A 14,981-nucleotide genomic window follows, 5' to 3' on the forward strand; every position below is an offset into this window, starting at 1 on the left:
ATTTTTTTTTTTGCATATATATTTATTGCTTTTTAGTTTAAACAAAATAATCAACAAGATAACAATATAAGGAATACAAGCAAAATTAAACAAAACAAAAACAAAACAAACATTGGCCCATTCATATATTAGACACAGATACAGCCATTTCAAAATGTAAATACCCTATTCATGATAGCTGAGATCTCAAGTCCAGAATACATCAAAAATGGTTCCCAAGTCTTCTTAAAGACATTGTCCTTATGATGAAGCCGACACGTCAGGTAATCAAGAGAAACAAAACCAAGAACCGTCCTCTGCCATTGAGTTTTTGTGGGGGTCTTGTCACATATCCAATTCACTAGTAGACTTTTTCTGGCACAAAAAGTCAGCATCCCATACAATTTTCTATTATATTTATCTTTTACAACGGGGTCAATTACACCAAGCAACAGAAATAGAGGATCATTGGTTAAATTTACAGACAGAATCTTTTCTATTTCTTGTCCAATCATGTCCCAGAATTGTTGCACTTTTGGACAGGACCAAAAGCAGTGTGTAAGGGTACCAATCTCATTTTTGCACTTCAAACACAATGGCGAGGAGCTAGGTTTTAATTTATTATATCGATTAGGAGAAATGTGAGCTCTGTGGAGAATCATAAGCTGAGTTGCTTTAACCCTATTACAAACACACAGAGTTTTTGCATTGTTCCAGACATTTTCCCACTTGTCATCAGTAATCGTACAACCAAGTTCGCTCTCCCAGAGCCCTTTCAGGTGAGAGTCTACAGTAGAATACCCCTTAAGGATATTGTAAAATATTTTAATGGAAGCAGTTGACTTTGTAAGGAAGATCTGTCTTTCCATGTCCGATATTTCTCCAAAGACTGGATGTGCAGTATCTTTCCTAACAAAATCCCTCACCTGTAGATATTGGTAAAAGTCTTTCCTTGAAATATCATATCTCTCAGTCAATTGGTTAAATGACATTAGGTTACGCCCCTCTAAGAAATTGTGCAATTTGGATAGGCCTTTCTGTGCCCAAATCTGAAATCTACTGTCAATTATTCCAGGTAAAAACTCAGGATTATTACAGATAGGGGTAAAAACAGATGTAACATTATGCCTACCTTCTAGCTTTCTTAATGACCGCCACGCCATGGCTGTGGTAACAGTGATAGGATTAGCACAGGCAGACTTAAGAGACTTCATTTTTTTAAGAAATAATAGCACTGTCAAGGGACAATCAGACATAGAACTTTCTATGTCCATCCAAAGTGAGGTTGGCCTATTGTGCACCCATTCCGCTATAACACGCAAATGAGCACTAAGTTGGTACTTTCTTATGTCTGCCATGTCTAGACCTCCCTCCAATGACGGTCGACATAACATAGCCAGTTTAATACGCGACTTCCTTTTGGACCATATGAAAAGAGCTAAGCCAACCATTTAATTGTTTGATAACCTTATGGGACAACAAGACTGGGAACATTTGTAATGGATAGAGCAACCTGGGGAGAACATTCATTTTCAATAGCGCAATTCGGCCCATCCAAGAGACGGGAAGACTATTCCATCTCTCCAGATCAAGCCGAATACGATCAAGTAAAGGAGGGAAATTGGCTTTATACATCTGTGCAAACGTAGGGGTTACATGTATGCCCAAATAAACAAAACCCTCTGCTGACCACTTGAAAGGAAAAGAGCCCATTGGTGCTTGTTTTAAAGTGCCTAGGGGCATTGCCTCAGATTTAGTAAAATTTATCTTGTAGCCTGAAAAGTAGCTGAAATTGTTAATTTTCTCAACAAGGCAGGGCACAGACACCTCAGGTTCTGTCACCACCACCAAAACATCGTCTGCATAGAGTGTGATCTTATGTTCTTTATCTGCGATTTTAAAGCCGCTGATGTTATTATCTACTCTGATGGCCTCAGCCAGGGGTTCCATCGCCAGAGCAAACAGCAGTGGGGACAGAGGACAACCCTGCCTAGTTCCTCTAAAAATAGGAAAGTATGGGGAACGTAAACCATTTGTAAGTACTGCTGAGAGAGGATCTGCATATAAAACTTTTATCCAACTAATGAAAGTAGTACCAAAGCCGAATTTATGTAATGTATAAAATAAATATGATAATTCTATGCGATCAAATGCTTTTTCTGCATCTAGAGAGAGCACAAGACCACTTTTTGAATGTTGATGAAAGTATTGGATTGTGTTAAGTAGCCGTCGCATATTGTTATAAGAGTTACGCCCCTTAATGAATCCAGTTTGGTCTTCATTAACGAGAATTGGCAGTAATTTTTCCAATCGAACAGCTAAAACTTTAGATAGAATCTTCAAGTCCACATTTAAGAGTGAGATTGGCCTATATGATGAGCATTCTTCAGGTGCTTTACCTTTTTTTAAAATCAAAGAAATATTTGCTTCTCTCAGGGATTGAGGTAGCGTACCCCTAACAAATGAGTCATTAAACATATTCAACAGAGGATCAACAAGTACGTCACAAAACTCCTTGTAAAATTCTACGCTTAGTCCATCCGGACCAGGGGATTTACCAGATTGTAGCCCTTTAATTGCATCAAGTAACTCTTTTTTGGATATTGGGGCATCAAGACATCCACTTTGCTCCTCCGACAGACATGGGAGAGTCAAAGAGGAAAAGAAACTGTCCATTTTCTCAAGGCTATCCGGCTGGTGCTCAGACTTATATACATTTTCATAATAACCTCTAAATACATTGTTAATATTTAACGTGTCAAAGATTTGCCTACCCTGGATGTCCATGACAGAGGAGATCGACTGCAAATCTGCCTTTTTTTTTGGTTGAATATGCCAAGTATTTTCCCGCTTTACCGCCGAATTCATACAGTTTCTGTTTTGCAAATCTTATCTGGTTTTCGGCCTCCCCCGTCAAAAGTGCATCCAGGGCACATCTGAGTGCCGATACCTCCTTTATTTTCTGAGCAGATGGCTGTTGCCCATATTCTTTCTCTGCACGTTTTAATTTAGACTTAAGAATCTTCCTTTGTTCAGCCTGTCTTTGCCTTTTACTAGATGTGTAGGATATGATAAGACCACGGGAAAAAGCTTTAGAGGTTTCCCATAACAATGATGAATTGTTAGTGGAGGTTAAGTTAGTGGTTAAAATTTTTTTAAATTCGTCCCTAAAATACAAGAGAAACCTCTGATCAGTTAAAATGGATGGTTTAAATCTCCAGTATTTGGTCTGGTTAGCTGGAAAGTGAAAAGTTATATTGTAAAAATACAGCAGCGTGGTCAGAGATAATAATTGGGCCTATTGAGCTTGAAATAACTGAGTAAAGGAGAGTTTTTGAAAGAAAAAAATAGTCAATCCTTGTAGATGATTGTGAGACATTTGAAAAAAAACGTATATTCTTTATCTGTAAGGTGCTGTGCTCGCCATACATCAGCATAATCCATATCTTCACAAAATGCATTGACGCACTTAGCATGAGAAGAAAGTGATATTTTGCCAGGTGGGGATTTGTCCATAACGGGGTTGAGATGACAGTTAAAATCTCCTCCTATAAAAGTCTGTCTTATACCAAGATTGATAATTTTTGAAAAGGCAGTGGTTAAAAAGGTTTTTGGGGTGCCCAGGTGGATTATATATATTTAAAATTGCGATTTCTTCACCAAAAATAAGCCCCTTTACAATAACATAACAGCCCATTGAGTCCTTTATGCAATCCAACAGTTTAAATTGAATATTTTTTTTTGTATCAGAACAGCAACACCTCGGCTTTTTGTTGTGAAAGACGAAAAATAAACCTGACCAAAAACTACCTTGTTGTAGTTTCAAATGCTCATTGTCACTTAAATGGGTCTCCTGTAATAAAGCTATTTGTACTCCCTCCCTCTTAAGATAATTTAAGACTTTTTTGCGTTTAACAGGTGTATGTATCCCCTTAACATTCCAGGTGCAAAATTTTAAACCAGACATGAAGAACAGGTAAACAGCAAAACAGTAGGGTATCTGTCTATTTGTGTCATATATACATATAAACTGAGTCAAGCACAGGGCCAAAAAGAACACAAAATGAACAATTCGAACAAAAAAAGGTGTACTTAAGGCACACGTTACCTAACATAACTACAGCACTGTCCTCCTCAGTCTTAGAGAAGATCGAGCGAGTGGGATCCCTGACGGAAACAAGACATATCAGTCCAGAGTGCCAGGAGGCTGTGCTTTACTCTATCCCAACAGTCAGTGTAGCGTCAAATTGTAATACAAGCGCAGTTCACATTGCTTATGTACTCACTGGTAGAAGACAGGCGAAGGAACTTTAAGTTAAGAAATTAACCCCGATTCTCGGACGCTGACCAGCCCGAACGCAGCCTCGTCCTCACTCGCCATGGGTCAGAGGGGGGACCTCCAACGAGTCGATGTAGCGCTGTACCTCGTCGGGGTTGTCAAACACCTTACTCGTCCCACGGAAGGTTACTTTCAACAAAGCTGGGTATAGCTGCCTATAAACGGCACCAAGTGACCGGAGCCGTCTCTTCACAGCGTCGTATCCCTTCCTCTTGCGGGCCACGGCAGCTGACAGATCCGGGAAAAACATTATAGTAGCATTTCCGTGCGTTACGGCCTGGTCCCTCCGTCCTATTTCCCAAGAAGCATTCATCACACGCTGTTTATCTTGGTAGTTGTGAAAACGTACAATCACGGGTCTTGGCCTCTGTGTCGAGGGGGCTTAGGGCCAGAAATGCGATGTGCTCTCTCCAGCTTGATTCGTCCCTCTTTCGTTTTAAGACGCAAAACCTCAGGGAGCCAGCGCTCAAAAAACAGGGTTGGATTAGTTCCCTCGACATCTTCGGGGAGCCCCACGATACGGACATTCTTCCTGCGTCCCCTATTTTCCAGATCATCAACACGTTCAGTCAAGTAGCGAACGGACTTCTCCAAGGCCGCCGCTTTAGAGTTGATCGGATCTGCCGCATCCTCGAGGGCTAGAATCCGCCGCTCCGACTCAGTTAGTCTGTTTTCATGTGCGTCAATCCGATCACCTTGTTTTTTCAGCAAAACCAGCACCGGTGCCAGTTTCTCATCAATTGCCTTGGTGACATTGGCCGTCATCTCGGTCATTGTCTCACGTATGCAAGCACGCATGCTAGCATCTAACCCAGCCCGTTCTGTACTGGTACTAGCTCGCTGCTCCCTCCATGTTAGCATCGGCTACTCCTTGTTCCACAGATGTATCCGAGTCTTGGTTTTTCTTGTGGCGAGGCATGTCTGACTGTCTCAGAAAGTAGTTATTAATGCTCATTATAAGTAAGTACACTACAGCACTTGTTTTGTGGTCTTTAGTTGGGTCAAATGATAATATCAGTGAAAAGTTCACCAGCACTCCGGAGCCAGACCTGTCCTCACGCCGCCATCTTAGAATCTCTCTTGATAATTTTTAGTTTTTAGATCCTGCCCGCACCCGCAATGAGTTTTCAAAATGTGTCCCACGTCCAGCTCTAACCTAAAGAGCTATGACTGAGTTTTTCCAAGAGCAAGAGCTACAAGAACATAAATCCTCATCAACACCGCGCGCTCTTACTGCCACATGATCGGCTGTAGACTCGCCGATTAAACTGAACTCGCCTCATCATCGAGATCGACCAAAGTAGAGATTGTAGAGAAAATATATTAATGTGTCACTTTTTTTGTTTTCTGTCCTGTCAGGAGGGAGAGTCGACGCCGTGGAGTGCACCCTTCCCAAAGACCTTCGCGGGCGGGACATTCGGACCGTCCCCGTCGAGATGTTCAACTACTGCCTGCAGCTGGAGGACGAGAACGGAGACGGATCTCGCCCCGGCAACGGCGGGCCCCCCTGTAGCCGTAGCAACCAGAACAGAGACACGCCCCCTAGCGACAACAACGAAGACTCCTCCTCCCCTTCGAATCCCGGGGGCGAGGGGACGTCCGACTGCGTGCGGGCCCGGTACCGCCCCGTCAGCGTGCGCCGGGCGATCGGCACCGTGGTGATCGCCGGGGTCGTGTGTGGGATCGTGTGCATCATGATGGTGGCGGCGGCGGCGTACGGGTGCATCTACGCTTCACTCATGGCGAAATATCAGAGGGAGCTGAAGAAGAGACAGCCGCTAATGGGCGACGGAGAGGCAGACGGAGAGGACAGAGAAGAAAAACAGATCTCGTCGGTCGCTTAAAGGAGTTTAAAGGGGAGGAGAGTGAAGAATGGAGGGGTTCTATTTAAAGGGCTCAAGAGGAGAGAGAGGACAAAATGCTCATCAATGCACCAACACAGTGAAGGCTCATTTATGCTCTACATTCTAGACACAAACGGATACGCAGACACGCTTCTGTCCAAATAATCACACTGTTCTGTCCGTCATTTGGTCAGAACATGTGAAATCTGACCACTAGGGGCAGTACTGAACACCGCTCAATAGTGAAAGCTTTTAAATTGTGACTAGAACCAGCTGCAAAACAAATAAATTCTTCTTTCATCTCATTTTCTTGAGTCATTTCCAGCAAATGTGATCTAAATACATAGAAGTATAATAAAATCTGGAAGATGAATCCAAGATAGGTTTGTATTGTTTTCAAATGCGTGTGCTCAATGGCGCATCGTCCCCAAAAAAGATTTCTACTTCTGTATTACTGGCCTTACAAATCTGTGTATCATTCGTTCATTCATTTTTTAAATTAAAGCCAAAAGTAAGAAAATGAAAAAACAAGTATTTTCTTCATTATCTGTCACCAAAACCAAAATGAAAAAAATGGATAATGATTTGTTTTGTGCAGTTTTCGATTTTGTGTTTAAACGAGTAATGGAAAAAATGGATAATAGACGTTTCCCGTTTCATTCCATTTTGATCGTGGATCTACAGTATAATGAAAACTGGAGATGCTGGACTTTTGCACCGCATACAGACTGAACCAGGACTGTACCAGGTCTAAATCAGGACTATATCAGGTCTAAACCAGGTCTAAAACAGGACTAAAACAGGTTCTGGTTCAGTCCTAGGATCAGTCCTGGTTTAGTCCTTGTTCAGTTCTGGTTCAGTTCAGGTTTAGTCCTGTTTTAGTCCTAGCTCAGTTCTGGTTTAGTCCTGTTCAGTCCGTATGTGGCGCAAAAGTCCAGCATCTCCAGTTTTTATTAAACTGGAGATTTACGATCAAGATTGGATGAAATGCGAATAGAACTTTACCCGTTTTTTCTATAACTCGTTTAAACGCAAAATCAGAAATTCAAAAAACTAATCATTATCTGTTTCTTTGTTTTGGTCGTTTTGAGACAAATAATGAACTTTTTTTTTCTTTTTTTTTTTTCATTTGCTTACTTTTGGTTTTATTTTAAAATCCAACCTTTATGAAAGCTGTCGATGCCCCGTCAGTCGAAAATGGGCCAGTTTGAATTCACAAAAAATGCGTTGTGCTGCTCTATGGGACAATTCTTTCTGGGCTGGAGCTCCCGGGAGCTGCAGTACCTGGAGCAACCACTAGTCTCGCTCACAGACAGAGTTCTTCTTATGGATCCATGTCTAAAACCTGCTGTAGGTGCCTCCATGTTTGTTTATTTCTCGCTGTATTTCATCCGTTTTCGGTCAATTCTCAAACTAACCCTTCACTCCCTCTAGTGGCTGAGTAAGAGAATGCAGTCTGGACACTAGAAACATTTGAAAGAACGAACGAAACGCAGTAACGGAAAAAGACAAAGCGCGGATCTGTTTACGTACGAAAGTGAAGCATAAATGAGCCTTAACAGTAGCTTTAGTTCACACACTATTCATTAATTTCTTATGTGATATTTTAATCAATTAAAGCTGCACTATGTAACTTTTCAGATGGAGATTGGAGATGTTATTGCTTTGCCTGGGATGTTCCACGGTATAGCTTTAAACTTTCATCTCACATGTGTTTTTATTGCTCAAAAATACCTTTAAAATGCGTATTTCTACTGTGAGCTGAGTCGCCTTTCCATGGATCTGACCTGTAACTAGGCCCGGTGGTGTGAACTGCTCGTCTCCATGGTTACAAGTTTAATGCCGTACTGAGAAACACGCCTGGCAAAGCAATAACATCTCGGATGCAAGCAGGTGACAGGCCTTCTTCCAGAAAAAATGTTTCATAGTGCATCTTTAAAAGGTCCCATATTGAGTAAAAGAGGGTTCATGATTTGGGGGAAAAAAAAGAAAAAAGTGTAATTGAGATTTGAAAATACTTTAATTATAATAATAGAAATAAACATAATAAAAATGTTTCTAAAGGCATCCAAATTTTGAGATACTAGAATAAGACTAGAAGTAATCCAAAAATGATGAAAATGAGACAGGGCATTTATTTATTATTTATTAATTTCAGAGAACAGTATATTAATTAAATTATTGCAACCTGATTATATCTGATTATACTAATTGACACCATTCAATTTACAATTTTGATTTGATTTTGATTAATATTGTAGCCCTGACACAAAATGTACTATTTATTATTGCGGTTTTTAGCCATGTTATAACATTATTTGCTAACAATTTATAATAAGGTGATTTATAATAAATAGCAAACTAGTAATGACCTAACCCTTTGTTAATATTTATTAATTGTTACTAAAATAACAGTTTGGCACAAGTAAATTATTCTCATCATTAACTGAACATTAGGCGTTAGCATTATTAACTATTAGGGATGTAACAATAACCGAAATATAATGATATCATATCGTCAAAAGTCTCACAATAATATCGTAGGCTGTCACAATATATCGAATTACAAGTTCTTTTGCTTAAATACATGGTTTTATAGAAGCAACAGCTTATGAACATTGGAAACTACATATCTCATGATTAATTTCAGTGCAGACAACATGAAGAAATGTTTTTCCAAATATACCTTTCCAAAATATTGCAATAAATATTGTATCGTTAGATGCATATCATGATAATATCATACTGAGAGATTTAGCATTTAAATGATGCGTAATGAAGAAGAAAAAAACATATATAAGTCTCCCTGGACTATAAGTTCTACTTTTGGGGGGAAATTTATTTTATAAAATCAGAGACCAGGAACTGACATTTCATCTTGAAAGACAAGTTCTAGTAAAAACAATAGAATAAAGAACAAAAGGCTGAATAGACGTTAATATGTTAATGTAACATATTAACAATTATTCAGATAACTACAGCATAAACAACAGAACAGAACAAGTTTACCAAACTCTCCATCTCACTCCAAATCATTAATTAAATCCATTGAATTCTCACTTCTGAGCACTGCTCCAAGTCCATGTTTTGTCCCTCAAAAGTTTCTCGCTCACTCCAAAATTTCTGCTGCTCAGTTACCATTTTCTGCAGCTACTTGCAGCAGGACAGTGGCTTTTTCCGCAGCAGATATGCGGAGAAAACTGACACACAAGGCTAGAGCCTCTCATGGCTGTGAGTCTGAAAATTTTAATATATAAGTCGCACCGGAGTATAAGTCACAGGAAACACCCAAACCATGAAAAAAGTGCGACTTATAGTCTGAAAAATATGGTAATTAGTGCCAAAAAGACATTTAGTTAACTATTAACAAATATTAATACAATATTAGTTAATAATATAGTTATAATTAACAACTCATATTTAGTTAATGATAAAAAAGTATTAACTTGTGCCAAATAGATATTTTAGTAACGATTAATAAATATTAACAAAGGGTTAGGGAATGATTAGTTTTCTGTTTATTATGGCACCTTAATATAAAGTGTTACCCATTATTTCCCTCTCAAACACGTATCCTTTTGCCTTTAGTTTAGTATTTTTAGCATTAGCAGAGTAAACGAATGAAACACAACATTTACCTTTTACCTCTATAGTAAAACACACTTCACACAATATTTTTGCTGCTCAAATCCACTGCAGTATTTTAAAGATCGTCCCTGGATCCCGCCCACAAACCTCCCACTCCAGCTCCATTTACATTACAGTATCCTGGCAGAGGGAAGCGGTTTTGGCACGGACTAGTTTAAAACATATCATTTATAGGATTAATAACACTTTAATATCATGTAAGGAAAAGCTAATGGGAATTTTCAGGAGATTTTCAGGGATTTTCAGTACTTATAACGGTGTCAAATGGATCAATAGACGTAGTGTATTGTACATAGAGGTATGACGGTTTTAGGTCGTGATTGTGTGTTAAATCCACATCTCTCTCCTCCTTAAAAGTTGTACTGCGTGACTTTTCTCGTCTCCGTGGAGATGGTGTTGCGTGGCCCGGGATGTTCCACAGTATGGCATTAAACTTATCTGCGTATAATCTGTTTTACAGTGGGAAATCAACTCAAAATTAGTGAGTAAAACATGTGCTTCTACTGTGAGTGGGGTCGTTTCTCCATAAATCTGACCTGTAACTTGGTCTGGTTTAGTACTAAAATGTAAAAAAATTTCAAACTCCATGTCTAAGGAATATACTATATGATGCTAAATACAGATTCTATTAACATTTTCAACATTAAATTACAGGGATGTAACAATAACTGAAACATCGTGATATTGTATCGTCAGAGTTCTCACAATAGTATCGTGGATCATCACAACTAGGGATGGGCATTCGATTAAATTTTCTTAATCGATCATCGAGAGAATTAACGATCGATTATCGATTAATCATTAACATTTTTATATTAAAATGATCATCATTATTATTACTATCTGCACTACTAATCTGCATAAATAAATTCAACTTTACGACATATAAACCATAACCACTCTAGAGCCACATCAGCCCGTTTGACATTATAATGTGTTTAATGCAGCTTTGCACAAATCTCACAGAAACGAAACTTTAAACCGCACGGCTAATTTGCATAAATTAAGTGAAGAAGAAAAAAACAGCTCTTGTGTCGCTCATGCGGCACGACTCAGGTGAATACAGGTTAGTGTGACCATATTTGCGTCTGTCAAAACCAGGACAGCGTACGGGGGGAGGGAGGTGGGGACTCGTCATTGACATTGTGCGACTCTAACCTGGCAAAACTTTTTCATGTTTTCAGTGTCCTAGTGAGCTTTTTCTCACTGGACAATGAAACATATGTGCTGCTTTATACACTGTGCACGTGGCCTCACACTTGTCCCAACCGGAGCAGAAAGCGGGGAATCTCTTGTACAAATCATCATTAAATACACATTTGTGCTTCTGCACGTTGCAGACTGACTTTGTGTCTCGCTCCTTCTGAGTGCAGAGAGCTACATGTACTGTTTGTCCCCGGACACAGACGTTTGGTCACACTACGCTACGCACAGCAACCTACATTCGGTTTGTCGATTAAAATGAACGTCATCGATGAAATTCTTAATGATCAATTATCAATTAATCCACTAATCATGCCCATCCCTAATCACAATATATCGAATTACAAGTCTCTTTGCTTAAATTAAGAGTTATGGTGCAGCGATAGCTAAAAAAAACAGACAAAGGGAACTACATAGACCATGATCCTTTGCTCCATTTCAGTGCAGAGGACAAGAAGAAATAACAGTTCTGAGCACTTTTAAGTCGTAGTTCTTTGGATTAAGTTTTGTCAAGGCCTTTTAATATGAAAAAGTAGCACAGTTTTGTTAGTCTCCACAAAAATATCACAATAAATATCGTACCGTGCGACGTATATTGTGAAAATATAGTACGAGAGATTTGGATATTGTTACATCCCTAATCATGAGCCTCCCCATCATATTGTGAGCTTTCCCACAATATCGAAATAAATATCGTATCGTGAGACCTGAATATTGTTACACCCCTAGTATCTGATTTTCCGATACGTTTGAACCCCAGGACATAGCCAGGTTTAATGCTACGCTGTGAAACATCCAAGACAACGCGATAAAATCTCCACGGACGCAAGCAGAAAAGCTCCGCAGTGCCGCTTAAACCTCTTCAAAGCCAATGGTCCGCTCAGATCCAGGACCCAAACCTTCACCTTTGCCTCCTTTGGTTTCTTCCAATGATTTCGAATAACACAGTATTACACAGACAAACTTTGGGACAGAGAGTTCGTCGTCTTCTGTGTTGATTTCATGGACTCGGAAACACGAACTAATCACAAAAACTACTCAGAACTTCTGGGACTTCTGGGACTTCTGCCTATACTTGATGCTTGATGTCATGTTATCTTCAATATTCGAGAGGTCCTATTCTTTTAACAGTGGTGGTACAGCAGCATGCTCTTTCTCGTGGACGTTCTTTTCAAGGCTGCCTCAAAAACAATCAATTTACCAGTTTATGTGCTGTCGGGACTGAGAATCTTTGAATATTTTACCCTCAGTGGAGACGGTTTGCTACTATGGCATGGATATATCTATAAGAATCCATCTAAGGACTACGAATCAGCACTTTATTTTTCAAATCTGTCTGCATTCAACGTTTTACTGTTCGTTTTGAGTACGGAGAAGTGGAGGTGGGCGATATTGGCAAAAATTATTAACTTAAGATTCTCCTGATAACAATATTTAAGATACTATTTGTGCAATTCATAAGAAATTATCAAAAATCTGCCTGTAAATGTCTGGTTTGAGAATCATGCAAACATTTTACAAACTGTAAAATTAACCACAACAATTCAGAAATGGGGGAATACAACTTAAATAAGCAAAACACTGGCTACAAAAAAGCCAAAAGTCCAGTTTTTTTTCGTTTAACTAGAAGATATTTTATCTTATTCCTTAAATTCTGCATCAATTAGAAGTTTATGTTCTTCAGTTTTTGTTATTTTTTTTTTTTTTTTTTTTGCAGCTTTCTACCAATCTACTCAATTATCAAAATATTATTATTAATTACTATGAATAATGATCTAGCTCTAGACCAGGGGTTTTCAAATTGGGTGAATGTGGTTTAGAACTGGTTAAATTCTGGTTTTGACCTGGTTTAGACCTAGTTTAGACTCTAGACTGGTTTTAATCTTGGTTTTAGTCCTGATTTTAGTCTTTGTTTAAGTTCCGATTTTAGTTCTGGTTTAGACCTGGTTAAATCCTGGTTTTGACTTGGTTAAGACCTGGGTTTAGTTCTGGTTTAGACCTGGTTAAATCCTGGTTTTGACTTGGTTAAGACCTGGGTTTAGTGCTGGTTTCAACCTGGTTTAGTCCTGGTTAATCCTGGTTTAGACCTAGCTTTAGTCCTGATTTTAGTCCTGGTTTTGACCTGGTTTGGACCTGGTTAAGACCTGGTTTAGTCCTTATTTTAGTCCTGGTTTAGACCTGGATTTAGTCCTGGTTTAGTCCTAGTTTAGTCCTGGTTTTAGTCCTGGTTTAGACCTGGATTTAGTCCTGGTTTTAGTCCTGGTTTTAGTCTTCATTTTAGTCCTATATTCAGTTCTGGTTTTAGTAGTGGTTTTAGTTCTAATTTTAATCCTGATTTAGCCCGAGTTTAGTCCTGGTTTTAGTCCTGGTTTAGTCATGGTTTTAGTTCTGGTTTAGTCCTGGTTTAGTCCTTATTTTAGTCGTGGTTTGCTCCTGATTTTAGTCCTGGTTTTAGTTCTGATGTCAAAAAAAGATGACGCTCCAAACTATGAGCAGTTTGTCAAAATAGCAACACAATTTTACAGCAAATACACGCACGCACAATTCCCGATATCAATCCTGCTGCAGATGTTTACAGATGTGGACCATTATTTTTTCTTTATGTGTGTCGCTCTTTGGCGCCCCCCACAGGACGGCATTGAAAAACCTCTGCTCTAGCCCATTCTAAAACGATTTAAAGTCCAAATTTGTCCCATGTATGTGCATAAATATTTTGTCCAACCCATACTTGCCCGAATAAGTATTTCGTTTTTAGTTCTGATACAAATTTCAGCATCAATTGGTAGCTGGATTTTTACGATTTAATTTATTTAGACAATCATAAGACAATATATCGCCCACCTCTGTGATGGAAAATGCATCTGTAGAGCATTTTAAGATCAGGAGACTTCACTTTACGACGCTGCTACTTCTCATGCAACACTTCTAAATGTATTTTTGACTTACCCCACGTATATATTTTTGCATCTCTATATTTCTGTAATATGCAATGAGAGTTGTGTGACGTCGTTATCATTACGTGTTCTCATGTTGTCAAGCTGTTACCTGTAATAATATCCACTTAAATGGTTCTATAGTTTTATAAGGGTGCATTCATAGCCAAAGTTTGAGAGATTTTAAATGTTTCTGAATGTCGACGCATCGGGTTTTCATTGCATATTGATCCCCTACGACTAAAAAGACCGGTCCCTAATTCTCAGTATGTAGGCTATAGGTGAAATTGTACTGATAAGATCTATATTAATCTATTAGTATTTACGATATTAGACCTCCTCCCAAATTTCTGAGTCTAAGTGTTTGCTGTTTTACTGTATTAAACCACATTGTATGTCTTTAGTTGTGTTATATGTGTTTACCAGGTCAGTTTATATCCGTCTATCTGTTATTTTTGCATAATAGCTTACAATAATGTGGTATAATGAAGTATAGAGGGAGTTTAGCCACGAGGTTTAATCATGAAGTTAAAGCTGCACTGTGTAACTTTTCGGTTGGGGGTCCGTCGCCGTCACTGCTCTGCCTGGAATGTTCCACAGTGTGACATTAAACAGCTCTACTATGGATTTATTCAATAGACACATCAAGAATCTCGGACTTCCGGTCATTGCGCAATGCATACTGGGAAGGATTCTCCGAAAAAATGAGCATCAAAGCGCCATGTTTGATTTTACAGTGGGATGCGTCTATTGACAAAGCAGATATTTTCAAGTCTTTTGAACCATATCGCTTTTGTTTCTGGTTCTGATATTGTCATATTTTAGTTTTGGGATTCGGACATCGTTAATTGTGTGGTTGTTGGATCCTAACACCGGAAAAACTCCATAAATGCAAAAAGGAATCAGATCTGTGTGACTCCAAACCTTTGTTCAAACTGTGTCGCGGAATTGAAAAACAGTGAAAGGCGAAGGCGATGGACAGTATTGATCCATGGGAAGGACGAAAAAGGAAACCATTGACTGTCTAAATCATCC

General features: G+C 39.0%; 2 protein-coding genes across 2 annotated transcripts in view; one reads left to right on the forward strand and one right to left on the reverse strand.

The window, feature by feature from the left end:
- lrtm2a (leucine-rich repeats and transmembrane domains 2a) overlaps positions 1-6,162 on the forward strand; it is a 134,648-nt gene extending 128,486 nt beyond the window's left edge. The window contains exon 6 of the mRNA XM_055153290.1: positions 5,678-6,162. Coding sequence (XP_055009265.1) covers positions 5,678-6,162 — 485 coding nt within the window. The remainder of the gene's footprint in view (positions 1-5,677) is intronic.
- cacna2d4a (calcium channel, voltage-dependent, alpha 2/delta subunit 4a) overlaps positions 1-14,981 on the reverse strand; it is a 305,574-nt gene that overhangs the window by 223,117 nt on the left and 67,476 nt on the right. The window lies entirely within an intron of this gene.

The sequence above is a fragment of the Boleophthalmus pectinirostris genome, unplaced genomic scaffold (assembly GCF_026225935.1).
Source record: "Boleophthalmus pectinirostris isolate CB_2022bp ecotype Guang Dong unplaced genomic scaffold, ASM2622593v1 HiC_scaffold_18, whole genome shotgun sequence".
Classification (NCBI taxonomy): domain Eukaryota; kingdom Metazoa; phylum Chordata; class Actinopteri; order Gobiiformes; family Gobiidae; genus Boleophthalmus; species Boleophthalmus pectinirostris.